The sequence below is a fragment of the Littorina saxatilis genome, linkage group LG5 (assembly GCF_037325665.1).
Source record: "Littorina saxatilis isolate snail1 linkage group LG5, US_GU_Lsax_2.0, whole genome shotgun sequence".
In the NCBI taxonomy this organism is placed as follows: Eukaryota; Metazoa; Mollusca; class Gastropoda; order Littorinimorpha; family Littorinidae; genus Littorina; species Littorina saxatilis.
Window position 1 is genome coordinate 49130272 of NC_090249.1, and position 15457 is coordinate 49145728.

Sequence of the window (15457 nt, forward strand, 5' to 3'; positions counted from 1 at the left end):
ATTCACAAGTTGTCAATTTGTCAACACGAATTTGACAAGATTACTTGCTGTTGAATATTCATTGAGTCCTTCCCCGGATGGCTTTGTGCAGAGGATATATTGCATGTTCACACCCTTATGAATATTCACATGAGCACGATGCAGTCAATATCCGTCCTCTTTTGTTTTAGCGTAGGTTCACTTGCAAGGGGAGGGTTTATTCTTCTGGGCTGAAAGAGACCCATGTGTTTGCTCGTGACATACAGCGATTACTTTCTCAGGGAAGAGGAAGCAATGTAAATTAACTGGGTCTGTATATTAACAGAAGGATAGGGGGTTGACTTAAGTTTGTATTTAGAAATTTGGGTTCAGCTCTTCGTTTTCTTTTTCTCCTTTTTTTGGGGGGAGGGGGCAGCAAGAAGAGCATTGGAGATCATGCTATTTGCCTAAGGAGTTTGTCATATACGGATTTTGTTCAGCCAAGGGCAAAGGCTCGTCTTTGTAGAATGACGAAGGCTTAAAGGCTCATGCTCGGGCGTAAAGCTTAAAGGCTTTTCTATAAGGACGATATTATTCTGGTTTAGAGCTAGGGATAGAAGCATAGAGTGTGCGCGCAGGGCGTAGAAGCCTAGCAGCTCTTTACGTTTGCTGTATCTTTCTGTCAATACGTGGACATGTTCGGGTTGACAAACTCAGTTTCTTACAATCCCCGGACTGCTTTTGAAGTGTGTGTTTATGATTTAATGTCGTTTTATTCTTTAGGCTGGGACCTATTTGCACAAGGGAAAATATCCTTCTTGCTGCTTTTTTTTCTCCTTCATATTTCTTTCTTTGCCACCTCAAAAGTCGACCATTCTTTGACTAACTTTATTTAAGCCCCCCCCCCCCCCCTTCCCACAACCTACTCTTCTTCTGATGGAAAAGACCGACCGGATATGTTGGTAAATAAGTAGGTTCTACTGAAGCGGTCACTGTGTGTGTGGGTGTGGGTGTGGGTGCGTGTGTGTCTGTTTGTGTCTGTGTGTGTGTGTATGTGCGTGCGTAAGAGAGAGAGAGAGAGAGAGAGAGAGAGAGAGAGAGAGAGAGAGAGAGAGAGAGAGAGAGAGAGAGAGAGAGAGAGAGAGAGAGAGAGAGAGATTAATTAATTGTGTCCACCCACAATGGAAACTTCCTTGCCAAAGCGGAAAACTTTCCAAGCTGCAAAAGCAAAACGTCACTATCATCCATTATCCTTGGAACGTGCTCGACATGTGTGTATATTTATACCCCTGGTTATTTCCCTTTCTTAACAGGCATGCGGCATCGTCGTACATTTTTACATCTGTTTGTTTCCCTTTCTTAAAGGGTGTGTGCGTCTTGTTGTGTGCGCTTTAAATGGATTGGTTTGTGTCTTATGACAGCCTGTTTACACAACAGACATAAAACTGTCGGTTTATTTTTCTCTGGAAGTTCCTTTTCCCCTTGAAGCATATTAATGTTGTTAATGGCTTTTGTTTCCCTGGGAGAGATGGGATAGTCCGGGTTGTGTCATTCGACGTAATGGGTTGAATTAATGGCTTGCCTATTTGTGGAAAGATACTCCGGAGTTACAGCAACCAAGGATGCTTTTAAGATGTTGTCCCGCTGATAACTGTTCATTGTGATTGAAGATAGTACAGAAGCCCGGTCAAAGGTTTTTGTGATATACATACAATTTTGAAAGTTGTCATTGGTGTAAACAGTGGACTTCATTATGTTGAGACGTCGGAAGAATTTTCGGTTTGTATTCTTTTGTATTTCATGTTCTTTTGTGGGAAATTGACAATCTAAACTGACGACACTTGTTTTCTTCTGTTTTTGATGCAATTAACACAAACTTCGGGTTTCAGGATTTTAACATAGGAACCATAGCACTTCCACTCTGGGTAGGAGCCGACCGTAGCCCGAAAAACCCACATGACCCTGATGGGATTCGAACCCACGACCTCAGCCCGATGCGCTAACCACTGCGCTACGGGGGCCGGTTGGATCGGTGTTATTGAAAATGTTACATTTGGTCAAAAATCAAACGTTCTAAATACTGAATTACATTTCTTGTTGTTGTCGGTTTTTTATTCGGGATTTTGGAACGTCAGCAGTGTGTATATATATGTATGTAGACCTCATCGACCAGTGCGCCACGAAAAAAGGCCAGAAAGACACGACTTTCTCTGACCATCTTATAACCTCACATCTTACGCTCTCTTTCTCCCATCTTCTGTCCACAGTGTGCGGCCCAGTGACTTCGAGTTCTTGAAAGTCATCGGCAAGGGAAGCTTCGGGAAGGTCCTGCTGGCACGCCACCGAGCGGAACAACAGGTGTTCGCCGTCAAGGTCTTGCAGAAGGCCGCCATCATGAAGCGCAATGAAGCGAAGCACATCATGTCGGAGAGGAACGTCCTGCTGAAGAACGTCACGCATCCGTTCCTGGTCGGACTCCACTACAGTTTCCAGACCGCCGACAAGCTGTATTTCGTTCTTGACTACGTCAATGGGGGAGAGGTGAGGGTTGTGTTTTTGTTTGTGTGTGGTTTTTGTTGTTTGATTTGCTGTGGGGGGTGGGGTGGTGTGGTGGTTGTGGTTGGTTGGTGGTGTGTTGGGGGTGAGGGGTGAAGCAAGGTACAGAAGCCTTAATGTTTGTTAATAGTGTAGTTGGAGGCCTGAAAAAGATTATTGTTGTTGTAGATAGTGTGTCTGTGTGTAGATAGTGTGTCTGGCTGTCTGGCGGGCTGTGGCTGTGGCTGGATGGAAAGAGAGGTCAAAATGAAAATAGTTTACCACGTAGTTGAGTGTAATGTTAGGTCCAGAGGAACCTTTCTAAAAGAGAGAAAGAGAGAGATGAGGGGGGGGGGGGGGGGGGGGGGGGGACAAATTACATCGAGAGGACTGAGATGCGGATTTTTATACTAGTGTACTTTCTTCTAAAAAGTAATACTTCAACCTACGACTGACTACACATTCGAACTAAAAACTCGCCTCTCACTTGAAGCTGTAAAACCAGCTTAACTTTAGAGAGCAGACAGCGAAAGAGGGTTGTTAATGCTTTGCCTACAACAGCTTAGTCTTATTTTATTGTTACTGTCTCTCGCACCCTTCCCCCCCCCTCCCTACCCCAACGCTCTCTCTCTCTCCCACACACACGCACCATTATTCTCTGTGCAGGGTAAACATTTATCCTTCTCTAATAAAATTCTGAGTTCTCTCTCTCTCTCTCTCTCTCTCTCTCTCTCTCTCTCTCTCTCTCTCTCTCTCTCTCTCTCTCTCTCTCTCTCTCTCTCTCTCTCTCTCTCTCAAGTTCACTCCGGTCGTTTATTGATCGATGTAAATTTAGCACAAAGCATAGGTAAGTATTAGCTCTGGGGCTACAGAATGTTCGAAATCAGAAGAAATATTTTAAGCTAAATTATTCTACTTCTCACCCCCTTTGGCGAGTGTAGGTGCAGATTGTTGAAGTCTTTGCATTAGCAAAACGGCTGAAGGCGCTTTCTCTTTTAGATCAAACTGCTTTCTATGCGGGTTGTTTCACATTCAGTCTAACATCTGGGCTGCCTGTGTGTGTGTGTGTGTGTGTGTGTGTGTGCCGTGTGTGTGTGTGTGTGTGTGTGTGTGCCGTGTGTGTGTGTGTGTGTGTGAGAGAGAGAGAGAGAGAGAGAGAGAGAGAGAGAGAATTGAGGGGAGTGACTGTGAATGTATGTGCTTACTTGCGTGCGTGCATGAGAGAGAGCGAGAGAGAGAGAGAGAGAGAGAGAGAGAGAGAGAGAGAGAGAGAGAGAGAGAGAGAGAGAGAGAGAGAGAGAGAGAGAATTGAATTGAATTGCCAGTGAATTGAATTGAATTGAACTTTATTTATAACAAGGATTAAGATTTAAGGCTACGCCTTTTCTCACAATCTGTCCTTGGAGAGAGAGAGAGAGAGTGAGTGACTGTGCGTGCATGCGGGTGTATGCGCTTGCTTGCGTGCTTGCTTGGGAGATAGAGAGACAGAGACAGAGAGATGTAGTCAATCTCAACCTCCCGTTGAAAACTGAACTTTTGGCCGAGTTCAAAGGCAGCCATCGCAGCGTCGTTAAAACCAGAATAACCGGCGGATGCAGCAGTTAACTCTACCGGCCCTTGAAATTCTCCCCTCAATGTCTGATGCTGAAAGTTCACAGTCTGCTGCTTGCTCTTTCTAACGAGAACGCTTGCCATCACAATTAATGAGGAGGCAGCAGCCCATTTGCAGCGAGAGCAAAAGTTCACATCACTTTGCGTGCAAGTCAGTGATCCCGTAATGGAGTTTTGTTCTCGAGTGCTTCGTTCGATACTTAGATTATACTTATAGGCCCACTGACTCCGCCCCGAAAAAAACCCCATTTGCTTCGCCGTTTCAGATCTTGTCAGGTTGTATCATGGGATACCTCCATCCCTCCACTTGGTAACATACCAAAAACTAACGCCCTGACAGCTTGCTGATATGAGCTGGCACTTTTCAATGAATTGATCAAAGAAATTCCTGTTCTCTCTCTCTCTCTCTCTCTCTCTCTCTCTCTCTCTCTCTCTCTCTCTCTCTCTCTCTCTCTCTCTCTCTCTCTCTCTCTCTCTCTCTCTCTCTCTCTCTCTCTCTCTGAAAAATAAAGTTCCATCATCATCATTATCATCATCTCTCTCAGGCTCTCTCTCTTCCTCCCTCTCCGCTCCATTCTACCAAGAAGTCTTGGAGAAGCAGATAGCTAGGTTTCCATCAACAATCTTGTAGTTTGCAAATAAACAGGTCGCCATTCAGCCAAAAAGCAATCAACACAAACAAGTGCCTGGCCGCAATGGCTGAAACTATTCCTGTCTCCCTTTCAGCTGTTCTTCCACTTACAACGAGAGAGGTTCTTCCCGGAGTCGCGAGCCAAGTTCTATGCAGCGGAGATTGCCAGCGCTTTGGGCTACCTGCACTCAGAGAACATCATCTACAGGTGAGAGACACTAACCTTGCATAATATGGTGTGCAGTGCGGAGAGGAGTGGGTGGGGGTGGTTGGGGTGGGGGAGAGAAACGGGGGGGGGGGGGAGGGGAGATGGGGGTTGTGTGTGTTTATTTGTGTTGCCGTGCGTGTGTGTGTGTGTGTGTGTGTTTGGTTCATGTTTGTGTGTGTGCGTTCGTGTTTGTGTGTGCCTGCCCGCCCGTCCGTTTGTTGGTCTGTCTGTCCGCTTATGACTTTGGCGACTGAATTAAGGGTATAAGGCTGACGAAGACCAGTCAAGATCACTCTACTCGAGGATGTTTTCCCCACGTGACTAAAGCTTAACACTCCGAACGTCGAACCGAACCGGGTCAATCCTTGGGCAGAGGGAAGAGGGGGGGAGGGGGGGGGGGAGAGATACATATAGAGAACGAAAGTGTGTGTGGGGGGGGGGGGGGGGGTGGGGGTTGGGGAGGCAGAGAGGGGAGGAGGTCAAATATGTGCAATAAGGGGCCACTGTCATTCGGCCTGCCAAGAGGAGCTCGTGAAGCAAGTCATGCATCTTGATTTCCATCTACAGTGGAATCCCCCCTCACGAACCCTTTATTTAAGACTCCCTCCCTTTTAAGACCGTGTTTTCTCGGAATTTATGTCCATAACTTGGGTAAATTTACCTGTATTTTAAGACTCCCTCCCTTTTAAGACCCTGTTTTCTCGGAATTTATGTCCATAACTTCGGTAAATTTACCTGTATTTTAAGACTGCCTCCGATGTTAAGACCTGATTTTTTCAGTTTTTTTTAAAGGTCTCAAAAGGGGGTTTCGTTGTACCTAGCTCGTGGCTCTCCTGCTATTTCTGTCGACCTGAGGGCTACTTTGTGAAGCAGCTTGTGTCATTGTCAGAGAAGGTTCTGTAGGCTTGAAAGGTTACCATTTAGACATTTAGAAACATTGAAAAGTCCAAGCAAATTGAAACCTCTAGCTGTCTAAAATATCTGAGAAACTGAGGTCGTATAGAGGAGGGAAAAAACATGTACATACTTTACAAAGATGGGGTTTTTTTTTTAAAAAGAGGGAGGCTTACAGCAGAGGGATTTTAAAATGGAGGTTTCACTGTATAATTCGCATCAGCATAATTTCAAGTTACAGACTTATGAAAACATTTTTAGGTCCAGCTGTAATCAGCGGTGCAGTTGATCACAACAGTTGGAGATTCGAGTGACTGGCAATCATAGTCAGAAACATTATTTATTGTCAGTATTGTTGGGCTGACACAATGGCAACTGTAAAACAATGTTTGACATTTCACAACACACAGAGGAAGGACTTTGAACCTTCAGTTGTACTTAAAAGCACAAAGGCAAGAGTTGAATTCACAAAAACAGAATCAAATGGGAACAGCAGAAAAGGCAAATTACCTGAGAGAGAAAATGACAAAAACAAAATGTCTTCTAATATCTATTAACCTTGTGTGTTCGCAAAGAATGCATTAGGCACAACAAAAAAAAGTCTGTTTACGGTATCCCTACCGACCTTATTTTTTCGTGCGACCCTAGACTTTTTTTTGGCATTTGGGGGAGAGAAAAAATAAAAAAATCCCGACCTACCGACCCTATTTTTTTGGCCTATGTTACTGTAAACAGACTATTTTTTTTTTTTGGGGGGGGGGGGGGGGGGGCTAATGCAGGCAAACAACATTTTCATTACCAAGACTTCTCTTTGTTTGCGTGTTTGTCTTGCAGTCTGCTTTGCATACCTGTCCACGATGGGAAATAAATGCCTGGCCTTTGTGTCTTTTTGATTCCCTTTTAGCATTCACCGCACCAGCAGGGCAAAGTTTACCTCAACGTTTCTGATTCCTTTTCTCTCATCTTTATTTTAATTTTATTGCCGCTGATCGCTGTAAATGTTGTTTTGAAGCCTCAGCTGTTTTGCTTTTTATTGTTGATCTTGTCAGCTGAGTTTTAAAACCGTGGCTGCTTTCTTCTTTGAAGTGCTATTTAGATGTGTTTATAACTCTTGAAGCCGGTTTCGTTTTTGACATACCAGCTGGGGATGAGTCAGTAAGGGGGAATACCTACGCTGTAAACATGTAAATGTCAAGATTACATGAACTGTGAGGCATTTTTTATATCGTAGCTTCCTGCTTGGTAAGGCAGGTTCGAATATAAACCTGACATCATTAGTCTACCACTACAGTTGGGGGATGGGGGGGGGGGGGGATTCTGGGGGTGGGAGGAGGGGGGGGGGGGGTAGGGAGGATTTGGGGGCAATGGTTGGGGCCGGGTAGATAAGAGAGAGAGAGAGAGAGAGAGAGAGAGAGAGACCAGAGCCACAAAAATCTACCAAATATGGAAAAACAAAACCGCATTTTTCCAAAAGACAAAGATTTAGATCAAGTTTTCCTTAAAGGGAACATTATGACATCTTGTATGTCAACGTCCCTTTTAGAGCACGATGACTGACACAATAAAACTCTCTGTCGGCATTCCTCTTGCACAAAGTTATGAGTCATAAAAAGAGGAATATGAATCATAAAAAGAGGAATATGAATCAAAAAGAGGAATATGATGAATTAAAGTGAAAGATTGCAACAAAGGGCACACCCTGACTATAGGAGTGCTTCAGCACATTTTTTTTTACACAACCTGTCAAAGGCATGCATGCACCAGACAAGGAAATCCCTTGGAGATTTATTCAAAACTTGCATTTTGTGTGATTGAAAATAAATTTAACTTGTATGCACTTGAAAAGGGAAATTTAACTTATGCACTTGTAAGAAATTTCGTAGAGATTTATTCAAAGCTTGCGTTTTTGCAAGAACAAAAATAAATGTAACTGTTGTGTACCTTAAAGAGCATTATTCAAGATTAGCAATAATTTTGTGTGACTAAAAATAGATTTAACTTACATTTAGTCTAAAGGACAACCTCTTAGAATTATTACTAATAAGCTTTTTTTTTTAGATGGAAAATAATTTTGAGCTTGTATTCTTTTGTTATTGGAAATAAGTTTAACTGACATGCACCTGAACTAAAATCCCTTGCAGAACTATATTCAAAACTGGCATTTGTTTTTAACTTCACATGTAGTCTAAAAGGATATATACTATTCAAAGCTGGCATTTTTTTGTGATTGAAAATAAACTTAACTTGCATGTACCCAAAAGGACACCCCTTTGGGAATTATTCAAAGCTTGCATGTTTGTGATTGAAAATAAAGAATGTTTCTTTTTTTGTGTGTGTTTCAGAGATCTCAAGCCAGAAAATATCTTGCTTGATTCCAAAGTGAGTATATTAAACTGAGGACGGGTGTGCCAGGGGCAAGGAAGGGAGGGAGGGAGGGGGGAGGGAGGGAGGGAGGGAGGGAGGGAGAGAGATAGAGAGAAAGAGAGCAAGAGAGAGAGAGAGGGAGAGAGAGAGAGAGAGCAAGAGAGAGAGAGGGAGAGAGAGAGCAAGAGAGAGAGAGAGAGCAAGAGAGAGAGAGGGAGAGAGAGAGCAAGAGAGAGAGATTCTTTACATTCACATCTGGAAGGTTTTGAATTGTCATGATTGGCAGCTAGGGTGTTGAAATGATTTAATTCACACTGCGAAGGGCATTTGTCATTGTTGAGGTTTACTCATTAGCAACACCACGGGTTTTATTAACTGTTGAAATACAATTACATGTATTATCAGTGCAGAGGTAGAGCACTGAAACAGAAATAGTTCACACTAAAGTGGAGCACGTAGTAGCTAGTCCAAATGTTGAAACGCATTAATTATAAACAACAATATATGATAGAGCTTTAAACTGTTGAATTAATATGTTATTTATGTAAAATATATTACTGACCAAGTGATAAACTCTTGAACTGTGTCCATTTGATGTACAATTAATGCATCACACAGTTTTTCACTGTTAAATTTTGTTACAGCTGCACTAGTGGATCCCCTGTTTAAACCCCGACAGCCCTTTTTAAGTCCCGTTTTTCAGATGCTTAAAAAAACTATTATAATTGCTGTAAGAACACCTTCATTTTAAGAATTCCCCCTTTTTAAGACCATATCAAAAATGTTGTTTGAGGTCTTAGAAGGGGGGTTGTACTGTACTGTAAATCACAGAGTGTTTGAATGAGTCATTGTGTTTGTTCACATGGTCATGTATTGTACTGTACTGTATATCACAGAGTGTTACAGTGTGTTATTGTGTTTGTTCACAGGGTCATGTAGTGCTGACCGACTTTGGCTTGTGCAAGGAAGGCATTGAGGGGGAGAAGACCACGTGTACCTTCTGCGGTACCCCTGAGGTAAATACTTCAACAATGTCTTATTATATTTTAACCTTCATATTATTTTGCTTCTTAGGCCAAAAAAAAGTGTTGTTTTTGATGATGTGGTCACAAATATTTTGGTTAGTTGATCAGTAACTTTTTTTCTTTTTTGATTAAAGTTTTTTTGTGTATATATTAACACATGCGCATGTCCCTTTATATTGGTCGGAAATCGTGCGAGCATTTCATTTATGTACATTTCATGAACATGTAAAACGGAAACATGGCAGTATGTAGTAACAAGAGAAAGTCACTGAGATGGTGTTTTTTTCCAGTCCGGATGTATGTTAGTAAATAAGTTTTATTTTGTGTTTTAAACCGCCTGATATTGCAAGGCAATTTTTCTTGTTTTTATGTGGACAGTAACATCTTTGAGTCTTAAATCTTGTTATTAGCGCTTAGAACTGTACCAACGGAATACGCGCTATATAAGCTTCCTATTGATTCCTATTGATTGATTATAATGCACTAACCTTATGCCCAAAATGCGGTTTTGCACTAACGGCGTTTAAGATACTGTATGTTAATGTTACTGTGTTGTGCATTACAGTATCTTGCGCCAGAGGTTCTGCAGAAACAGCCGTATGATAAGACGGTGGACTGGTGGTGTCTGGGCGCCGTGCTCTTTGAGATGGTGTATGGACTGGTGAGTTATGCTTTATCAGTCTGTGTGTGTGTGTTTGTGTGTGTGTGTGTGTGTGTGTGTGTGAATAGCGTGTGTGAATAGCGTGTGTGTGTGTGTGTGAGTGTGTTTGTGTGTGTGAGCAAGTGTTTATGTGTGTGTCTGTGTGTGTGTGTGCATGTGGACCAGTGATGTCTGAGTGTTCACAGTGTTTGCCAAAAAATGATGAGTCAGTGTGGGATGTTGTCTGTCTGTCTCTGGTCTGTCTGTCTCAGTCCGTCTGTTTGTCTGACTTTTATTGTTAACATCAAGTTCAAAAAAGGAAGACGAGTGAATGTTGTTGCTACCAATGTTTGAAGAATCACTTTATGAGTGTGTTTTGTGTTGCAGCCACCGTTCTACAGTCGCGACACGGCGGAAATGTACGAGAACATTCTCTTCAAGCCTCTGCGACTTCGCACCAATGTCTCTGCTGCTGGCAGGAATATCCTGGAAGAGGTTTGTCTTTCCTGTATATCTCTCTGGTGTACACATTAATTGTTAGTCCCCAGACTGTTTATGTATTCTCCCCTCCCCCCCCCCCCCCAAACAAAAAATCCCGCCTCCCCCACCTCCACAATCCCCCCTCCCCCCCCCCCCCCCCCCCCCCCCCCCTCCCCCCCCCCCCCCCCTAATTCATTCAACCCTCTGCCCTCTGCCCTCTGCCCTCTGCCCTCCGTTAATGGTAGTATCTTCTCAGCTTTGGAAAAAGCCAGCCATCATGAGGGCGACTAATTTCATTACTTTGCACTCTGTGACTCCGGGGCCCGGTAGCTCAGTTGGTAGAGCACTGGACTTGTGATCGAAAGGTCGCAGGTTCGAATTCGGGCCGGGACGGACACGGGTCAACTTATGTGCAGACCCAGAGACGGAAGCCATGTCCCACCCCCGTGTCATCACAATGGCACGTAAAAGACCTTGGTCATTCTGCCATAAGTGCAGGTGGCTGAATACACCTAAACACGCAGACACCTGGGTAGCGCGACTCCGTTGCTGCTAGCTTTCCACTGGGAGGAAGCGACCCGAATTTCCCAGCGATGGGACAATAAAGTAATGAGAAATGAGAAATGAGAACACTCTCGTTTCTCCTTTCTCTCCCGGCTTGTGCTGGGCGCTGGTCATTTGCCCGCTGATTGGTCGGAGAATTGCTTTCCCCCAAATTGACCGCTGGGGCTGCCTCTCTGGTTACAGTGGAACCCCCCTTTTAAGACCCCCACAATTTCAGACTCCCTCTTGTTTAAGACCCTGTTTTCTTATATTTTCTTCTCATAATCTCTGTAAATTAATGACCCCCATTTATAGACTCCCTCTGTTTTTATTAAGACCTGATTTTCTCAGATGTGTGGAGCTGTATCCCCCAAATTGACCGCTGGGGTTTCTTAACTACTTATTATTTGGTGCCGAAGGGTCCATTACATTAATTTTGGGGGTGTACAGGACTCTTCCCTTACCAGTGTTGTTCCTAGGCCTTGATCTTCGGTCATTGACGCAAACTTTTTTGATCTGACGTGTTCTGTCCCCTGGCCGGTCGACTTTTCTGATAGTTAGGACATGTAGGATCTCTTCTGACAGAACTTTTTGTTGTTGTTGCGAGGACATTTGGACCTTACATTGATTTAGGAGTATGTACGTATAGGGCTCAGAAAGCTAGGTGCCTTGAGTGAGAATTGTTATCGAGTCTGATACAGTGTAACTTCCTATTTAAGCCTCCCTTCCCCCCTCTCCTATTTAAGACTCCTTCCCTTTTAAGGCCCAGTTTTTTCAGATGTTGGCTAAAAAAAAAGTATCCCCATTTTAACATTTTTTTCTCTGTGAACAGCTGCTGCAGAAGGACAAAACCAAGCGCCTGGGAGCGAAGGGCGACTTTGACGATATCCGACAAAAAGCGTTCTTCTCCGACATCAACTGGGACGATCTGTACAACAGAAAGATCCAGCCTCCCTACAACCCCAACGTGGTAGGTCATCTCTTTATGCTGTTTGATTGAAAGGGCTGTGCTGGTTCCGTGTAGCTGAGCTGTAAAAGCCTAAATGCCACAGTGCTACGGTGGAAGCCGCTCTTTAAGGCCTCTAAAAATCTGAGAAAATCAGATCTCAACTACTTCACCTCCACAATACCTATAGCGGGTGTAGACATTGTACTTTGAAATCATGAACAAATCAATGCTAAACAAGGGAAACAACTGCTGTATCTTGCTCTTTGAATTGCAGCAAGATGATTGCCTCCCCTGGAGACTATATTTTCTGCTTGTATGTTATGATTTTTCCCCTCACACTTAATTCTTCGGGCAGTCAAGGTAAAGGAAGGAGTCTTAAAATGGAGGTAAATTAACTGAGGTTATGGACAGAAAATTTAAAAAAAAACAAGGTCTGAATAGAAGAGAAAATCTTACATTGATTTCCTTTAACTTTAATTCCAAATTGTAATGTACACTCTGTATTTGTTTCACAGAGTGGCCACCTTGACCTTCGACACTTTGACCCCGAGTTCATACGAGAGCCTGTCCCTGCGTCCGTGGGCCGTTCGGGCAGCAGCAGCTGCAAACTTGTCAGTGCCAGCGTCATGGAGGCGGATGCCGTCTTCGATGGATTCTCATACGTCCCCCCTGCAGAAGACGCATTTGGTTAATACCCGTCAGCCATGCGTGGAGGCTCTCTGGCCATGTTTAGAGGATCTCCGGCCATGCGTGGAGACTCTCCGGGCATGTCTAGGGGATCTCCAGCCATGTGTGGAGGCTCTCCGGCCATGTTTAGAGGATCTCCGGTCATGCGTGGAGACTCTCCGGGCATGTCTAGAGGATCTCCAGCCATGCGTGGAGGCTCTCCGGCCATGTTTACAGGATCCGCCCATGTGTGGAGGTGCTCCGGCCATGTGTGGATGCCAGAACTTTGCTGTAGACTGCTGGAATGACCGAAAAGACAGTGGACTGATCTCTAGCTGTGAACCTTACAGTGTGATCGATTGTGTACAGATCTATAGCCCTGTGTGTAAAGACACTATCCGGTGCCGACCCTGGATTTTGTTAAATATGGTGGCACAGGCAGTACAAGTTGTGTCCGATATGTCTGACTTAATTAATACATCAAGAAATTAGAAGAATGATCGAAGTTGAGGTGTATTTGTGAACTGTGAATATGAAACAATGACAAACTTGTGTCCATGTAAATTATAAATCATGTGGATGAAAGATTCAGAAGGGTGATCATGATCGAGTGCCAAGAACTTCCATGGAGTGTGAACAGCTGTGGAGAAGGTCTGCTTCGTGGAGTGAGGATGGCAAGATTTTTGATCAAATGCTTCCACAATGTACATTAATTGTCAGACAGACCTGTGCACGTGCAGTCAATGTTGACGTGATCGTCACATTTTGTTTCAACAAAGGAGTATCATGAATGAAATCGGATGCCTGCTCTTGTGTAAGACAACCTGCAAGTTCGAAACATTGGAGAAAGTATACAGTACACAAAATGATGGTTACATGTTGATTGGTGAGGTATGTGCGCTTCTTGAGTTCTAATGGAACCCTGAATGGATATACTCTGTTTAATTACCACTAATTTTTCTATTTCCAGGATGTTGTCAATAATTGAAAATAATTTACCCATAATCTTTGTGAACACGGCATGCGTCAATAAACTTTGATTTCAACCGAGAATCCTGACCCAAAAGTTCCTTGTGACCGCGTGACCTACAAGAATATAAGAACAAGGTCAGAGATTGGCTGCAGAAGTTGCTATGGTGAAAAAGTGTTCCCATCGTTCAACGTATAGACTTGTATATATATAGCAACAGTTAATGGGCAGAGTTTGTGAAAGAACTGTATACATGCTCAACAGAGAAACTGCTCAAAGACTGGATCGGGCCTTGTGTGATCAACGTCATGTTAGAAAAGACCAGTTTCAACCTGTTTTCCAAAATACGAAGTTTGTGTGGAAAGGTGATGGACTTGACAGATTCCTTGTCATGGCCTGGTATGAAAATTGTGACATAAACAAAATGTGTTGAGTTGTACTGAATGAAACATGTCCAAGAATTCTGAATGCTACATCGTGGCACTTCCGCCGTTTCCTATATGTTGTACAGAACCAATGTTCTGCCGCTTTGTAAACAGGAACACTGCTCAGATTGATCAAAGAGTTGTTAACATGTCTAAAGCAGATGTGTGGCAATAGTCATTCACAGCGCAGTCAATTATTGTTGTGGACAGATGTGACCAACGTTGTCCCAATTACAATTACACATTAACATGCTTCCATTTGAAACTTCGAGGTCTTCATCGGGGATTGACGCCCGACAAAAGCTAATTGAAGCCCGACGGAGCCAAGCGACGGAGGGCTTCAATTAGACTTTGGGAGGGCGTCAATCCACGATGAAGACCGAGAAGTTTCAAATGGAAGCATGTTAATGTTATTGTAATTCAATCTGACGACGATCTCTTTCCTGCTTTCATGCGGTTGTAAACAGACAGAATTGGTTCTGTTCTGTTCACACACTACTTTTAGTCCACCTACCTGCAAGGGTCAAGTCCCAAGAAATATGTCTCTGTATTCCTATCGTATCACTCTGCTCCTGTTTTGTTTTCTTTCACACACATTTTCCCTTCTTTTTTGACGGGTTTCTGGACAGCAAACTCTAAAACAAATTCTTTTCATCACAAAAGCGATCTTTGGAATTGACTGACGTAGTCCGGAAGAATTCATGCATCAACTTACGTCACGTATTCGACGTCATCACTTCGCATACCTTATGGTCTCGGTATTTCGTTGGCCTTCATATTTCCTACTTGTAAAATGACCCTCAAAGCTAACCAAGACTAGTTGAGGCTGTATCAATGCGCCTCGCCAGCAGGTTGTTAATGGATTTTTTAGTGAGTGGTTATCGACAATTAATGACCGGTAATTTTTAATGAGTTGGGGCATTCTGACCAATCACAGGATCTGTTTCATTAAAACGCAGACTTGATTGAATTACAATTAAAAATAGATTGCTGTGCAGCTCTGTTATAATCTTCACTAACTTAGTTTCTTTGTACTCTTTGTATGTCAAGTGAATTAAAGTTTATGTAAATCTAAATGAAATATTTGCATCATGAATGCAACTTGCAAACAATGTCGATTTACAGACCAGCCCCTTACAGCCCATACAGATTAATCTTGTCACTTTCCCAAGCATTATTGTCAACAGAACGGAAGGGTATTACCAGAGGCCCCGTGCCAGATTGTACATATATATACCATTTACCGACATGTATACACAGGTAGCCCTATAAAAACATTGGAATCTTCATCCCCAAAATCTTGTCTGTGAATGGTGGTGTCTTGTGGTGGCAGTGCAAATTCCACGTGAAATTCTTATCTACGCAGGCTGTGTGTTTTGAGACTGAGATTCCTGAATTATTTTCCCTCAGTTATTAAAGTCACTGAGCTTATTCCGTTCAGACTAACAGATCTTTTAAAACATAGATGCTGAGACCTTCTTGGTGATGTGAAATCATAATTATAGTTGACTTGAATGTTTCAAAAGATCTTTTTCAAGCAGTCTGTACGCTGTGCACA

General features: G+C 43.2%; 1 protein-coding gene across 1 annotated transcript in view; it reads left to right on the forward strand.

Annotated features, from left to right (window-relative positions):
- LOC138965954 (serine/threonine-protein kinase Sgk1-like) overlaps positions 1 to 15451 on the forward strand; it is a 60700-nt gene extending 45249 nt beyond the window's left edge. The window contains exons 2-9 of the mRNA XM_070338038.1: positions 2215 to 2499; positions 4831 to 4943; positions 8180 to 8216; positions 9131 to 9217; positions 9792 to 9887; positions 10254 to 10361; positions 11722 to 11859; positions 12354 to 15451. Of these exons, the coding sequence (XP_070194139.1) occupies positions 2215 to 2499; positions 4831 to 4943; positions 8180 to 8216; positions 9131 to 9217; positions 9792 to 9887; positions 10254 to 10361; positions 11722 to 11859; positions 12354 to 12530 (1041 nt within the window). The 3' untranslated portion in view covers positions 12531 to 15451. The remainder of the gene's footprint in view (positions 1 to 2214; positions 2500 to 4830; positions 4944 to 8179; positions 8217 to 9130; positions 9218 to 9791; positions 9888 to 10253; positions 10362 to 11721; positions 11860 to 12353) is intronic.
- The last annotated feature ends 6 nt before the right edge of the window (positions 15452 to 15457 follow it).